At 43.2% G+C, this 15,675-nt stretch overlaps 1 protein-coding gene across 1 annotated transcript in view; it reads left to right on the forward strand.

The window, feature by feature from the left end:
- Positions 1 to 15,675, forward strand: part of MYO7B (myosin VIIB) — a 1,196,498-nt gene that overhangs the window by 234,984 nt on the left and 945,839 nt on the right. Inside the window, exons 9-12 of the mRNA XM_078666047.1 lie at positions 12 to 165; positions 4,178 to 4,254; positions 9,958 to 10,077; positions 12,558 to 12,700. Of these exons, the coding sequence (XP_078522173.1) occupies positions 12 to 165; positions 4,178 to 4,254; positions 9,958 to 10,077; positions 12,558 to 12,700 (494 nt within the window). The remainder of the gene's footprint in view (positions 1 to 11; positions 166 to 4,177; positions 4,255 to 9,957; positions 10,078 to 12,557; positions 12,701 to 15,675) is intronic.

A 15,675-nucleotide genomic window follows, 5' to 3' on the forward strand; every position in this document is an offset into this window, starting at 1 on the left:
CTTGGCTGCAGGGTGGCTGCACTTCATGTGAGGGTCGTAATGATGCCAACGATTATATTCATATTCGCTCAGCTATGAAGATCCTTTTGTTTTCCGAAACTGAACAGTGGGAAATAAGCCAACTGCTGGCATCCGTTCTGCACTTAGGAAATGTGAAATTTAAAGGTAAAGGCAAATGTACTTCCTATCTTTTTGTCATTTTATGTCTGATATGTCTACGTCACTGCTATTATTATGTTGCATTGCAATTGCATTATTATATTGCTAGCTACCACTGATGGGCCTTCAAGGCCCTTTATGGTGGGTAGCACGCTGCTCCAGTACCCAAAGTAAGTATTTAATCGAGTGGTTAATGGTTATTTTAGTTATTGTCTAGTGTGTGTTATTGGGATTAGTGTTGTGCACTTAAGGAACCATTCCATGCATTTATTTCAGTTTCTTTATGGTAGATCAAAATATTAGGAGGTAGGAGTGATAATTAGAGGAGGGATCCAACCCAGGCCAGTGTTTGGGGGAGAGAATGGAATAGACTGGAGGAGATTAGCTGTTGTTCGGTTGCAGGGATCTGTTTTCAAAGAAGGAGCGGCTGTAATCTTGAAAAAGAGGTGGGGGCAATTTTCAGAAATAAAATAAGAGACCTAGGCAGACAGCCAAGCGCCTTAAAGTAGGCCCTGCCCAGAGAGATTAATGCATGCAGAGGATGGGAACAAGGAGAGAGACGTCGATAGAAAGGAAGGAGAGAGAATACTCACTAGGTTGAAGTCATAATCAATTTTTCACGCAGGGTTTTAGGAGGGTGTTTTTTGAGACGGTGTGCAATCTGAGGATGTGAAACTATAGAAAGAGACATTATTTGCATGTGAGATGGTATATTTTACTGCAGCATTTGGTTAGCACCAACTAAGCTTATGTGGGGCACCCGAGCTCCCATCCATGTGGATAGCTTGGTATATCGAGGTTTGTAAAATTATATGGACAAATACCTGTCCCACGCAGAAAACATAAATGTAACTCTGCACAAGTCACTTACTAGACGTGTAATGGTGAGATTTACAACTCAAAAGATTGCTAGATAATAAAATATGTGGGGTGAGCTATTTTCTGCTATATATCCTTAAGAAAAGGAACAGATAGCAGGTGGTCGCCATGCATATAATCGTCGTCTCCTTCACTAAGGGAAAAGATATTATCAGCCACATCACAAATGAAGGACTCAATGGATTTATCCACAGGTGCCTTCGCAAGGGCCTCTTAGTCACCAAAAAGCACAGGATGCGAAAAAATACAGGCAATGGAAATTTTCTCCATCAATTGCATACTGTAAAAAATGTTTTAGAGAAATTATTGTATGATTCATTGTATGAAAATTAGAATGATTAGTGCATTTCCAACGTTTAATTTCGACTTGTGAGTGATAACCTGTCCTCCTTGTGTCTCCTGTTGAGAGCGCCCCACTGCCATTGTCACCCTGAAGGTTGAGGAAGGAGAAGTCGCTCTCTCAGCAGGTGGCTCACAGGTGCCCAACTTGACGTGTGCATAGAGCGTGAGAGAGGAAGAGAGAGAGGTGAAGCGAAAGAGTGAGAAAAGACAAGAGTTGGAGCAAGAGACAGAGAAGGCGAGAGTACAAATGTTGAGACATATGAAAGACTCAGATTGGACTGGAAGCAGGGAAAGGGAAAATAGATCCATGATCAGACCCAGTTTCAGGGAGGATGGCACCCCCATTGCTTTCATTCGAGTTACACCCTGGCCTTCATATTATGTTTTTTATGCCTCACAAAGGAATATCTGATTATTGTATTTTTCTGGTCTGTGCTGTGGAGATTGATATAGACAATCAGGCCTGCATGGCCCACGACCATTAGTCCTTCTCCGAAAATCCATGAACAAGCCAATGACTGAGCCCTTTAAACATGTCTCATGTCTGCCATTGCAGAGCCTGTGTGAGCAGTTTATACTGCCATTTCGACCTGACAAAATAAACCTTCTGCCAGGCCCAAACCTTCCTTTTTTTTACATATATGTCACTCCTAGGGTAGGTCCTGGACAGCCCAGAGGCCAGGGTGCAATGTATTTAAAACACAGGACATGTACTTTTAAGTTTGACATGTTCTGGTAGTGAAACACTCTTTTTAAATTCGTTTTTCACTTCTGCAAGGCTTTTATCTCTTATAGGATAACAAGGGAGTTGTCTTTTTGGATTTTATAAGTGTAATTTCCAAATTGGAAGAGATAGCCCCTTCAAGTTTGGTGTCTATGGAATCACAATTTAAAACTTATGCTGAAGTTGGATTTCAAATTGCAATTCTGAAAATGCACCTTTTAGAAAGTTGATGCTTCTTGCCTTAGCCATTTGGTGCCTCAAGCCTGTCTCTGGGGTAGTTGGTAGCTGGGCTTTGTGTATTCCTCCTAGACAGTCACACACAATGGGAGCTTAGGCATGACTGGGTGGGCCAACACTATCAGGATGGAAGGGAGGAGCTGGACGCCACCTGTGTCCTGCCTCCACACAAAGGGCCTAGCAACCCTGCATTGCAACCTCAGCCAGCTTGGAGCTGGGGCAGGGGAGGTTGGAAATTCAATGCACTTCAAAGACACCTTCTCAAAGCTTCTCCCACCTTCCACAACCATGGCACCAGGGTATAAAAGAAGGACCTCAGACACTAATTCTTCAATACACTTATGCACCCGTGGATACTCTGCCTTTCAGGAAGGACTGCTGTGCTGCTGAAGTACTGCTACTCTCCTGGACTGCTCACTTGGACTTCTGCTTTGCTGTGCTGACCTGCTGCCTGTTACCCTCTAACCTGAGTGAGAAGGAGTGGACTTGCATCACTTAAACCCAGAATCCAGAGTGACTCCAAGGGCTAGTTGGCTGACCTCCTGATCTAAAGATTCAGGGACATAAAAGGCTCCCAACCCCTGCACATGAACTCTGCCATATGTGAGTCTACCCTGCCAAGTGGTTCCACCCCAGTCCTGGACCCTTAAAAGTAGGTCTAAGGTGCTTGCCAGCTGAACCAATGAATGCATCTTCTCTGCTGAGTGATGCATCCCCAAGCAGAACCGACGCATCACTGCTGTTGTGTGGATTGGACCAGTCGCAAACACTCACAATGCCTCTGCAGTCCTTGGAATCGACATATCGCCCCGCCAGTGCGGCGCATCCACATCCCAGGTCCTTGCATTTCTTGTCAACGGCAGCCTCGACGACAACAATGGACTCCACATCACCCACTGTGAGCCACATCCCCAACGCCGGACTCCTCGATGATGATGCAACAGGAGCTAATACCACAGCCTAACCACATCTCGGAACCGGCGCATTGCTTTGGCAGCACAGCACATCTTCAATGCGAATCTACGCAACGTTCCTCAACCAGCATCTAAGGTACTCTGTTCAGTGGGCCCTGTAACCGGCCCACGCTCCATCGCGGTTAGCCTGTACTTGCGACTTTGTCCTAGTCAGGAGCAACCAGATATCCCAGTTGGTGATTTGTGTTTTTTGTCTTATTTCACTAAAACCTTTTAAAGTTCAATATTTTTGGTTCTATTTATTGGATTTTTGTCGGTTTTGTCTTGTTTTATTTATAAAAAATTAGTCTATTTGTTCTAAATCTTTTATGGGCTTATTTTGTCGTGTGATTTCCCTGTTTTACTGTTGGAAGTGTTGCACAAATACTTTACACATTGCCTCTGAGTTAAGCTTGACTGCTTTGTGCCAAGCTACCAAGGGGGTGAGCACGGGTTAATTTGAAGTTTGCTTGTGCCTTAGCCTGACAAGGATTGTGGTTGTTGCTTCACCAAGGCTTACACCCCAGTCAACCAACAACCCCATTTTTTACAGGCCTCTATTAGGAGATAAATGGAAGATGATTGAAAACAGAGATTCAAGCCCCCTTGTATCACCTCACCAAATAATTTTAACTTGTAGTGAGGTCCTAAACGGTTTGAGAAGAAAACAACTTACACCTACAAACTACCCAATAAGATAAATCTGAATGTTTACGCCCACAGTTGCAACATTTTCAGACTCGTTTTTCAGGAAATCTTTCTTGTGTGCATACATCAGAACTTAACATTTTGTCCCCTATTAAGCTTGCCCTATTTGTTTATAGTAACACTTATTACATCTTCAAATTGCCTTATGAAATTAATTTCTTGTTCCTATTTGTAGGTGTGGTGTATGATAACCTGGATTGCAGTGATGTGATACACTCCAAACACTTCTTAACCGCAGCCAAGCTTCTCCAGGTAATATGCATCTAACATACCTGCCAATACTTCTTTTTATGCCCTCCCACACCTTACTATGACAGGGATCTCGCGAAGAATAACGGACTGAAATAAAGGAATGCAGTAACAAGAAATAAACTAAAAAGGTTATTTTTTCCAGTCTGCACCTTACAGTGTATTCCCACTTCATCTAGAGCTCCCTAGCTGATGGACAACTCACAAGCAGAGACTCCTCCTGTACGGCCATCGAGCTTAACATGGTTTGCCAGTACTACTCCAATCTTGAGAGGTTGACATACCTCCATTTATGGCAAAGCTACCTTTGTGAAGGACTGTAATGGAAAGAGTGGTAGACATTCTGTAAAAGATAAATGCGGTGCCCCTAACATTCTGCTAGTAGATTTCTCGTGCCCAAAGTTGTTTAGAAAATCCCACCTTTTAAGACAAGCATTTGATAATTTCTACTAGAGTATTCACAAAGAGGAGAAACCTTTGCCTCACTTGTGGAGAACTTGCAATGTGGCAGTAACATAAATACCACCATGCTGATGAGGTAAATTCTCCACAACAGGTGATGGGTTTTTGCCACCCGCCTTCTAAACCAGGTCCTAAAAATGTATTTGTTGTAATTCTTAATATAAAGCAATACCACTTAAATATAATATTTAGCAGATTAATCGGTAGGTGTGTCTTAATTAATTTTTGTGATGGAAGAGTGATGCCGTCACATACTACAGTGGTCCATGTACATCCTACTACACAGTGCAACAGAAGCCTCTTTCCATTGATCGCACTTGTCAAAATAGTAATCCTTTATCTTGATCATAGTTTGTTGCCAATAGAAGAGTGAGAGAGCTAAACTGATGAGACAGGCTTTGAATATACATAAGCCAAATAGCAAGAGGCTCCTATCAATCGTAAAATGCCTCAAGTGCTTCAACAAGCATTATCTGCTCGAAAACGTACATTGAACTCAGTCATCAGGATAACAAATGTTTGTATTAGTTTTGAAACTGTTCTCCCAAATAGGGCAACATAACACATAATACTCTTGTTAGACACAATATAAAAAAATGTATTGATACAATATCCATTTAACTATAACTCCAAACATTGGTTGAACATACTTGAAAATATGGTAACAATCCATAAATATTGTAATTGCATTTATATAGCGCTTACTACCCCAGACGAGGCAACAAAGCGCTTTTTCGGTGAGTAGCCCACTACTCCGGAACCCATAAAGTATTAGTGGTGAATTAGTATAGTGAAATATGAAAGTAATTTGAGTGAGGGATATGTTAGTCAGTTATTTGGATTGAGAAGGATAGCGGAGGCATAGAAGAAGGAAAAAGGTTTGCATTTATATAATGGTTGCTGCCCGTGATGGGGTGTTGAATCGCTTTTTCAGCGAGTAGCACACTACTTCAGAAATTCTGAGGAGAGAAAGGACAAAGTGAAGAGCTTAATTACAGTCCTAACTCTGTAAAGTACATTTCTGAAAAACTCCACTCTGGTAAGCTTTAAGAGCAAGAAAGTTAAATAAAAGGCGCTTCAAATCCTGCGCTCCTTCAACACATATAGTGCATAAATGCTTTTGTTTCTGAAGTCCGTTCCACTTTTCGATAGAGCATCTTGAAGCTGATTTTGATAAGCATAGCCATATATGGTTGGATTTTTGTAAATACTACATATTCCTTGATACATTGAAAGCCTGTAATACTCCTACAAGTACTTTTATCTGATGCACAACCAACCACTTTTGCCTAGGAGATATAGGGGGGACCCTGCAAGGCCAAAAAAGCATTTTAAAAACAAAATGGCGGGATCCATGAATCCAGCTGAAAAAAATAAAACAATAATAACACGGGCTCCTGCACTTCGATAGTTATCTGCCCCCAAGTGGGCTAGGTCCCGGGTGCATATTGATAAGGTAGGGGTGATGCACAGGCCCACCCTCTTGGGACTTATTAATGTCCCAGGGACCACCATCTCCCAGGGGCTTATTCATTTATAAATGGGGGTGCCTCTCAGACCCCCAAGCCCTAGGGACCACCACTTCTGGGGGGGCCACATGCCAGTAAGAAAACTGGGGGGGCATCTTGGACCCCCAGTGCCCTGGAGACCACCACCTCCTTGGGGCCAAAATGAATTTGTATTGGGGGGCCTCAGAAACCCCCCCAGACCTCGGGTACCACCACCGCCCCGGGCAATCTTCTTTTAAAATAACTGGGAGAGGGCCATCGCCCAGGGGCAGGCCCTACAATTTAGAAAGGAGGGGTTGTGCGCCCCCCGCCTGGAGCCATAGATGGCCCTGGGGAAAGTCCCCCTCGTGGCTGGCTCCTGCACTGTCCTGGAGTGCCAACCCACAGAACATAGTTGTTTGCTGTGGCTTGACAGGAGCTTTACAGCTCCTGCCAAGCCACAGCAAACGCTCTGCTTCCAGTAGGCGAGAGCATTAAATATGCTTTTGCTTGCTGTAAGCGAGCAGAATTGCTTTTAGACACAGGGAGCTGCCTTCCCAGCAGCTCCCTTTGTCTAAAATCAATTCTGGCTCCTGCAGGAGGCGGGGAGCCAGCAGGGATCTTGGGGGCCTTCAGGCTTCCCTGAAGTCCCCAATGAAAGTGACTGGGTGTCCTGGGTGGGACCAGGGCACCCAGAATAGAGGCTGGGCCAGGGGGTATGTGGTCTTGCCATAATCAGCCCGGGAGAGGGTCCACTCGGCCCCCTCCTCTAATTAAAAAAAGCAAAAAAGGCCAGGCCCCAGGGTGTGGGGGTGGAGGTGGGGGTGGAGGTGGAGTCTCCGGGGCAGAAATCAGCCCAGGATCAGGGCTGATTGACCTCCCTCCAGTAAATTTAAAGAAAATTTAAAAGGTCGGGCCCCAGTGGACAGGGTCCCTGGGGACAAAATAAACCAAACATATTTCTTAAAAACCCGGACTGGCAAGTCACCGGAGGCCCTGCCCCCTTTCACCCCCTCTCTGCAAACATATCTCCTGGTGCACAACTGGTTGTGAAATTAAGTCCCCTTGTCTGTAGAGGGTCCTTGGGGGCCAACAAACCCTCCTGTTAACTCCAGTGAGTCCCACACAGGGGGATTGCTAAGAGGTGAATGGAGACCCCGCCCCCTTTCTCCACCACTCAGCAGATACGCCTCTTGGCACACTACTGGTTGGGGAATGAAGTCCTCTTGGATGCTGGGGGACCTTTGCGCCAAAAATCCCATACAGCGGGATTCCTGAGAGCTGGTCAGAGACCCTGCCCCCTTTCTCCACCATTCTACAAATGTAACTACTAGTTAAAAAGCCATAGAAATTCCCTTAAAAAACAAAGGTTACAGGGACATTATAGTTTGGAAATAGAATTTGAAAAACCTTAGAAATTCACTTAAAAATACTAAAGTTACAGGGACATTACAGTTAGGAAATAGAAATTAAAAAAACCTTAGCAATTCACTGAAAAAAACCAAGGTTACAAGGATATAATAGTTAGGCGCAGATTTCACTTATACAAAACCAGTGAAATCCAGCAGTGATAGTTATCTGAGCTAAATATAACTTACACCCCCTCAATGCACTACTTATGGCCTCAAATATTACATCATTCATGACAGGGTCGGTGACATCACTGATGACATTATGATATCTCAAATTACATCACTGATGACATCATCTACAGACCCACTCCCACCCCAATACAACCTCTTGTAGGCCCACTCACACACCACAATCACTCACATACCCATTCACAGACCTATACCAGTACTCACAATCAATCAATTCAATAATTTGTAGAGCGCGCTACATACCGGCAAGGGTTCCAAGGTGCTGAGGGGGGAGAGGGGGGGTGCTGTTGCTACTGGTCGAACAGCCAGGTCTTGAGTTGTCTCCTGAAGGTTAGAAGGTCTACGGTTTGTCGTAGGATGAGGGTGAGGGTGTTCCAGGTTGTGGCGGCGCAGTGGGAGAAGGATCTGCCTCCGGCTGTGGTTCTACGGATGCTTGGGACGGTGGCCAGGGAGAGGTCTGCGGAGCGGAGTTTCCTGTTGGGTGCATAGAAGAAGAGTCAACTGTTGAGGTAAGCTTGGCCGGTCTTGTGGAGTGCCTTGTGTGCGTGGATCAGGAGCTTGAAGGAGATTCTTTTGTCAGCAGGGAGCCAGTGCAGGTCCCTGAGGTGGGGGGTGATGTGGTCGCGGTGCGGGATGTCGAGGATCAGGCGTGCAGAGGAATTCTGTCTTCTTTGCAGTCTGTTGATGAGCTTGGTTGGGGCACCGGCTTAGAAGGCGTTTCCGTAGTCGAGGCTGCTGCTGACTAGGGCCTGGGTGACTGTTTCCCTCGTGTCTGTCGGGATCCATCTGTGCATACAGAGGGTGTTGAAGCAGGTGGAGGAGACAGCATTGACTTGTTTGGTCATGGTGAGTTTCGAGTCGAGGATGACTCCCAGGTTGCGTGCGTGGTTGGTGGGTGCGGGGGGTGTCCCCAGTGACGCGGGCCACCAGGAGTTGTCCCATGCTGAGGGGTAGGGCCCGAGGATGAGGATCTCCGTCTTGTCTGTGTTTTGCTTAAGGTGGCTGTCCTCCATCCATTCGGCGACGGCCTTCATTCCCTGGTGGAGGTTGGATTTGGCGGTGAGAGGGTCCTTGGTGAGGGAGAGGATCAGTTGCATGTCGTCGGCGTAGGAGAATATGTTGAGGTCGTGAGTCGGGCGATGCGTGCGAGGGGCGCCATGTAGAAGTTGAACAGCGTCGGGCTGAGGGAAGAGCCCTGCGGGATGCCGCAGATGATCTCGGAGGCTTCGGATCAGAACGGGGGGAGGCGGACTCTCTGGGTTCTGCCAGAGAGAAAGGAGGACATCCAGTCCAGGGACATGTCTCGGATCCCTGGCACTTACACACCCACTCACTCATTCATACAGCGACTCACAAAGCCATTCACTCACCCGAACAGCCACTCAGAAAGCCACACGCTCCCCATACAGCTACTCACATACCCACTTATTTACCTACTCAGTCACTCACACACCCACTCACTCACCCATATAGCCTCTCAATACAGCCACTCACTCACCCATACAAGCACTCGCACACTCACTCATACACCCAAACAGCCACTCACATAACCATTCACAATACAAACAAGCACTCACACATCCGCTCACTCACCCATACAGCCATTCACACAAACACTTACTCGTCAATACAGCCACTCACACACCAACTCAGTTAACCAAACACCCACTCAAACAGCCCAAAAATACAAAATACCCATCTTATAATAGACCCAAAAGGTCTTTGATTAGGTGCTTGCTAAGTGAAATTCCAACCTTAGCTGCTTCGGTCACCATTGACGACTTTTCTTTCTGAAGGATCCAAATGTGGAAATGTGGGCATAGGAAACACTTTTGATTCCATAAAGTAAAGTAGCTGGGAACTTTGCTTCATAAGCTCTGAGCAGTTGTAGTTTCCTCAAAACATGATAAGCTCTCTGCATGTTGAACTTTTTTTCTAATTAGATGATTAATTTGGGCAGTCCTAGAGAAATATTGGGTGAATATCGGTCTCAGGTAGACGCTTTGCGCTTACTCCAGAGAAATTTGCCTGCCAACTGACCTTAACTTTTTCCTCTTATTTAGAAAGAAACAACCATATTACTATTTGTTGTATTGCCTTGAAAAATAAATTTTAGCCTCTGATTAAACAAGTTACATTTCATTTTTTGATGATAGGTGAACTCTGCGGAATTCCAGAAAAGCCTGACCAAACACTCTATGCTAATCCGTGGTGAGAGTGTGTCCATGCCTCTGAACTCTGCCCAGGCCTCAGATGGGCGAGATGCCTTACTAAAGGTAAGCTGGCTCATTTTTGCTTGTGTCTCACGTTATAGTGCTATTTCTAATGTGAACTCACATTTGGTATCTTAATAAAACAGAAACACTCACAGTCATAATGTTACAAAAAAGAGGGTTAGGTGGCATCCTGCCATAGATAGATATTGGGATTCAGGAATGTAGACGTTTTGTAACCAGCAGGAAGGAACATCTCAACCAGGTCACATTCATTATGCCAGAGTCAGCTGTGAGCATACCTACATGAACAACTGATGACAGAGGTTGTCTAAAAAACTTTACTCCTCCATCATCTAAATATTTGTATTTTCTTCACTGAAGGATGGATGTTAAGCCTCTGTCTATACAATGCTTCATTCATAGTGCCCTCAGCTGGATCGCTGTTCTCAGGATGCCTTTAGACACTCATTTAAACTACCTCTGCTATAATGTGGCCTAACAGCTAGAGTGGTGGACCTCGAAGCTGGGGAACCGGGTTCGAATTTGGGCAGGCACGCTCAACATCCTGTGATTCTGGGCAAATCACTTAATCTCCCTGTGCTTAATAAAAAATGTATGTGTCCGTCTGAAATACAACTGGTGCTCATGTAAAGCGCTCTGATACCTTAAGGTCTAGTTTGTGCTGCATAAATCTCCACAAAAAAACTGCCCAATTCAATAAACCTTTTTACGTTTTGAGGAAACGTAACACCTCTGGATAAAACCAAAAGCTTAAACAGTTCCTACTCTGGCAATTCTCCTTCCTTTTGAACTTCTCCAACATAAAATCTGTCCCACCCCTGACTGTCCTTCCATCCACCAGGCTTTGAAGACATGCACAAGCTCATACTTCCACCCCCAGGATGAACCGGAACCCCACCGGCAGTGGTTCAGTTTTTTGTTTTTTTTACTCAGCGTTCTCCTCTGCTCCCATAAATCTCCAAAGTCCTATTCCACTTCACCTGACCCACTCTAGATGTCAAAGTATGAAGGACACAGTCATTACTGCGATTTGTTCCTTTACTGTTGGTGCAACCCTCTTTTAACTTATAAATTTCTAGCAGGACTGATTGCTTTTCTGCAATTCATGCTTGGAATTCCCTTGTGCATATGGTGAATTAATGACTTATTTATTTATGGATACACAATAGGTGGGACCAATGTGCAGGAAAGTTGCCCGCTGGTGCTTTGTTGTTTAAGTTATACAGAAGATAACTCAATACTTCCATTCTCCTTTGGTATTGTTTCATTTATATTCTTTGCATGTGAACAATACACCTGTTTCAATTGTGTTGTAAGGTATTCTCAGATTTTTTTAACAAAAATAATTTTGGTAATCGACCCACATGCTTCATTTTTAGAATTTCTTATTTATATGTATCTTGTTGAAAATTGACGATATGTTCTACAAACGTGCTTATTATTAGTAAAAAAAAATATTGTAAAGGTAGACGGAGCGGGCCCTCTCTATGTAGTAAATATAAATAATTTATGCACAAATATTGGTCCATACATGTTTAAAAATTAACTAATTTGCAATCAATTTACAGTTCTCTAGGGACATCACAAAGTTATCTTTGTATATATTGATTAACTTCTTTCAACTTCTTGGCTAGTAGGGAAAACCTTGCACCCCATCCCAGTGCATAATCTTTTGACTCGTTGTGTCAAGAATTCCTGGATACACCATTGATGGCCAATCATTTCACATCCAGACTGGTTATTCTCCACGTTTATAGCACCTGCACAAATCCTCTCAAACAATCAGATGTAATGCAAGAATTCATTTCCTGTGTTCTGTTAGCATGTGCTTTTGATAACAGTTTTACGTATTGAAGTGTCTCTTTGAGGCTTGGCTGTCACTGCTCTACATAACCATTTAACCCTATATACCCTAAATAAGAGTGACGACATAAAGTCCATAGAAGCTCTCAATTAGCAACAACCTGCCTAATGTTATAGGTCTTACATGTGTACCACTGGCATATGCACCTGTAACCAAATTTTGCACCAGTTTAAGTTTGACTCTAAACATATGTCAGCATATTACCACTGGATTTTTTTTGCTCCTTGAAATTTCTTCCTCGTGTGATAGTTCCCAAAGTTGGCTTTTCATCCTACAACCCCAAATCTGAGAAGTCTTCAGTAACTTCCCTTGCAAAACCTGACATATCTTGAACCCATCCCATCAGCCCAACCTTCATGATTAGCCATCTATCTTGATACTAAATTTACATTTTCGGGAGAAAGGAAATAAAGTGCTGAACTCTTCTGAAGTGAGTATGCTTAGCTTAATGTATGTCTATACTGGTGGTAAAATATGTGATGATATAGAAGTACGTGTTGAGAAAAGTTTGATATATATTTCTGTAGTGTGGGTAGGAAGGAGCGCCTCTAATCAGTGCATTTTGGTTGCACTGGGTTCTCTGTGGTAGACATTTACAGGACACAGAGCAGACAGATAGCTGCTAAATCTTTTTGTTGTCTCTTCTTTCTGGCAGGGAATATATGGACGTCTTTTTGTCTGGATAGTGAATAAGATAAATGCTGCAATTTTCACCCCGAGTCCTACTGACGCAAAGACACAACGAAGGTCCATCGGTTTACTTGATATATTTGGATTTGAAAACTTCTCAACCAACAGGTAGAGCAATTGTGTAGAACTGCCCTGCACTCATTTCTTAGCACTCTATTTCTTCAAGATTGCCATGAAAGTATCGACTTTTTGTACAGCATTCATACTATTTGAGGTCTACTTGTGTGGCTGTCTGTCAGGGCCCAGGAGCAGTGTGTTTGACTAACAAAGCAAACGCAATTACACATTTCACAGATTATCCAAAGTGACATTAGGAGATCCTGCTCGAATAAAATTAAATCCGATTAAAATATAAAAGATTTTGGAGCTTCAAGAAATGACACATTCAAGGCGGTGTTGACATTGGGAAGTATTACTTAAATGAGTGATGCCCCAAACAGATGTGCCTTTGAAACAGATCATTGTAAGATTTGAAACTATTATGCCATCAATATTTCTGATGATTTCACATCAACATGACATTTCAGATGCGAATGCGATCATTAATAAAAATGACTGCATACTACCACAGTGTATTGCATCCCCAGGCAAATACTGTAGTGGTGTCTGCTCCTATTCTGAGTGTGCTGAGCAGCAGCTTGTAAATGTCGTGTAGAATAGAGGCTCTTGTTGGGTCCCACCTAACCATCTGATGTCAAACAACCATTGCCTCCAATATATTAAAATATATCGGTCATGGTGGGATTTGGATCAACCCTTGGTGTTTTTAATGGTGTTCTTGTTTATCTAATTTCTCTGCATCGTTTTCAATGGTTTTCCTCCCTCTGCTTTGTTGATCACACTTCTAAGTATTTGATTCGGATGACGTGTCCTTCTCCCACTGGCATTCCAGGAAATACTTTATTTTTTTTCTCTTGATTCTAGTATTCCACATGAGTGCAAGTGTTTTCTTGCTCTCTCCCTTATAAGGGGCTTCCCCTCTAAAATCTCCCTACTCCATATTGCTCCTTCCTGCCCCCTTCGCAACTTTTTTATTGTTCCTACAGTGATTTAAAAAACAAAATGTAACCCTGCGCCTTCTCCTCTGTTGCTCTTTCTCTCTCTCCACTGCTCCTGCTGGCAGCATTTTAATTTTTACCCTGCTCTCTCCTCTTTTGGACCCTTGCCCTTCCTTGTCCTGTTCTATTTTTCATTTCTTTTTTGGAGCACCCAACAGCAGAAATTTCTTGCCGGACCACTTCTTTCTCCAAAATAAATTAGATATATTTTAATCTGTTGGAAACAATAGGTCTTCAACAACATATGACTAAGTCTGTGTGTACGTGAGATGTAAAAAACAGTGGGTCGTGAGCCAATTTTTGGTGGGTCGCAGAAATCCAAGTAATAAATGAAGAGGCCTTTAAATGATGTATTTATCTCGTCACATTTGCTGCACTTCAAAGACAGAGGTCTAATGCCAAGTTATGTCTTCCCACAAATTGCTGCTTATTTCTTGTAACATGGGAATTGGTGTGTACCAACTCCTCTCACTTTGCAGTAAGAAAAAGAAAAGTAAAGTGAATTATTTTGCGGTTTTGCTGGGCACAGGGAGTGTGAAAGAAAAGGCTGTAGAATGTAATTTTTGTATAACGCAGCAAACTGTAAATACTTGTACATTAACTGTACAAATTCAGCAGGTAGGAAAGCAAAAATTGAAGCAATTTTTTTTGTAATTCTGAAGTGTGATGGAAACCAAGAGCCTGATTTATATACTAGCGGAAGGCCTGTTGTTCCACCAGATTTAGAAATGACTGCCAAGCTAGTGGTAATTTCTAAAGCAGTGGCCCATCACGGTGATTCCTTTTAACATTTGGTGCAGGGGGCCTTTAACATGATGGAGCTTTGCACCAAACTGTTTTCATTTTTATTTCCAAAAAGAAAATCTCAAAGTGGGATTTTCTTTTTCTAAATGAAAAAGATAATGTCCTCCTTGCCATGGAAGTATCCCCCGTGGCGAGGGGGCATTCGTTCTTTTTACTGTACCTTGCCATCAGGGTTTGCCTGGCAGTGATGGACGGTAAAAGAAGACTATGTGTCTGCCCATCCTAATTGGTTGGACAGACATATAGAAAAGTTGACTGTGGCGGACAAAGAGTAGTTCCGCCATACGCAAACTTAAGGTTTGCCCTCTTCTAAGTCGTGTGGGTGGACCACTGTGTGGGCAGGGAGGGAGCTCTGTAGCAACGAGTTCCCTCTCTGCCAACATATAAATCAGACCCAAAGATTTTAATAGGATCAAAACAAATCAAGACACTTTACTTGATGAAACACAAATGATAAATATTCACTAAAGTCCGATTTCAACGCATTATCATTTATGTGCAACATAGTTTTATCAGTAAAAATGTATGCCCGTGCAAATTTAGTGGTTATTTCAATGGGAAATATGCTGCCTGTAAATGACAGTACACCCCCACATGATGCTTTAGTTACATTAAAAAATCGCCTGCTTCATGTCCATTAAAGCTAGATGGGTTGCGAAAGTTTGTCGTTCTAAAAATTGGCTTGTGGTTTTAAAATGTTTAGGTGCCATGCATTAAGCGCATCTGTGCATAGGCTTTGCATTGTTAATCACAAACAACAGAATATTGATTGGAGAATACCTTCTTTGACTCAGGCCTGATTGGAAGGTGCTGTGGGGCTTTCAGAATGTGGGATCAACAGCTGCTCGTTTCCTCTTAGCTTATACTCAAAACAATAGTTCACCTGGAATTAATTCATACGAACTTGGTACATAAGCAGAGAAATATGCTCTAAGCATACAATTAAATGTAGTAAAACCACTAATACGTTGTAGGCTTCTTGGTGCTTTTAAATGATATTTGTTCAATTTCTTTGTGGTCTACAAATTACCACACTATGGGGCATATGTATCAAGCCCTTTTCTCGTTCGCAAACGGGCCGATTCTCAGAATCGGCCCGTTTGCGAACGGGAAAAACCCTTTTGGGATGTATCATCCCAAAAGGGCATCGCAAATTAGAGAATCGCAAATTTTTCTCTAGTTTGCAAATGCATTTAAGGAATCGCAAATTGCGATTCCTTA

This window comes from Lissotriton helveticus, chromosome 11 (genome assembly GCF_964261635.1).
Source record: "Lissotriton helveticus chromosome 11, aLisHel1.1, whole genome shotgun sequence".
In the NCBI taxonomy this organism is placed as follows: Eukaryota; Metazoa; Chordata; class Amphibia; order Caudata; family Salamandridae; genus Lissotriton; species Lissotriton helveticus.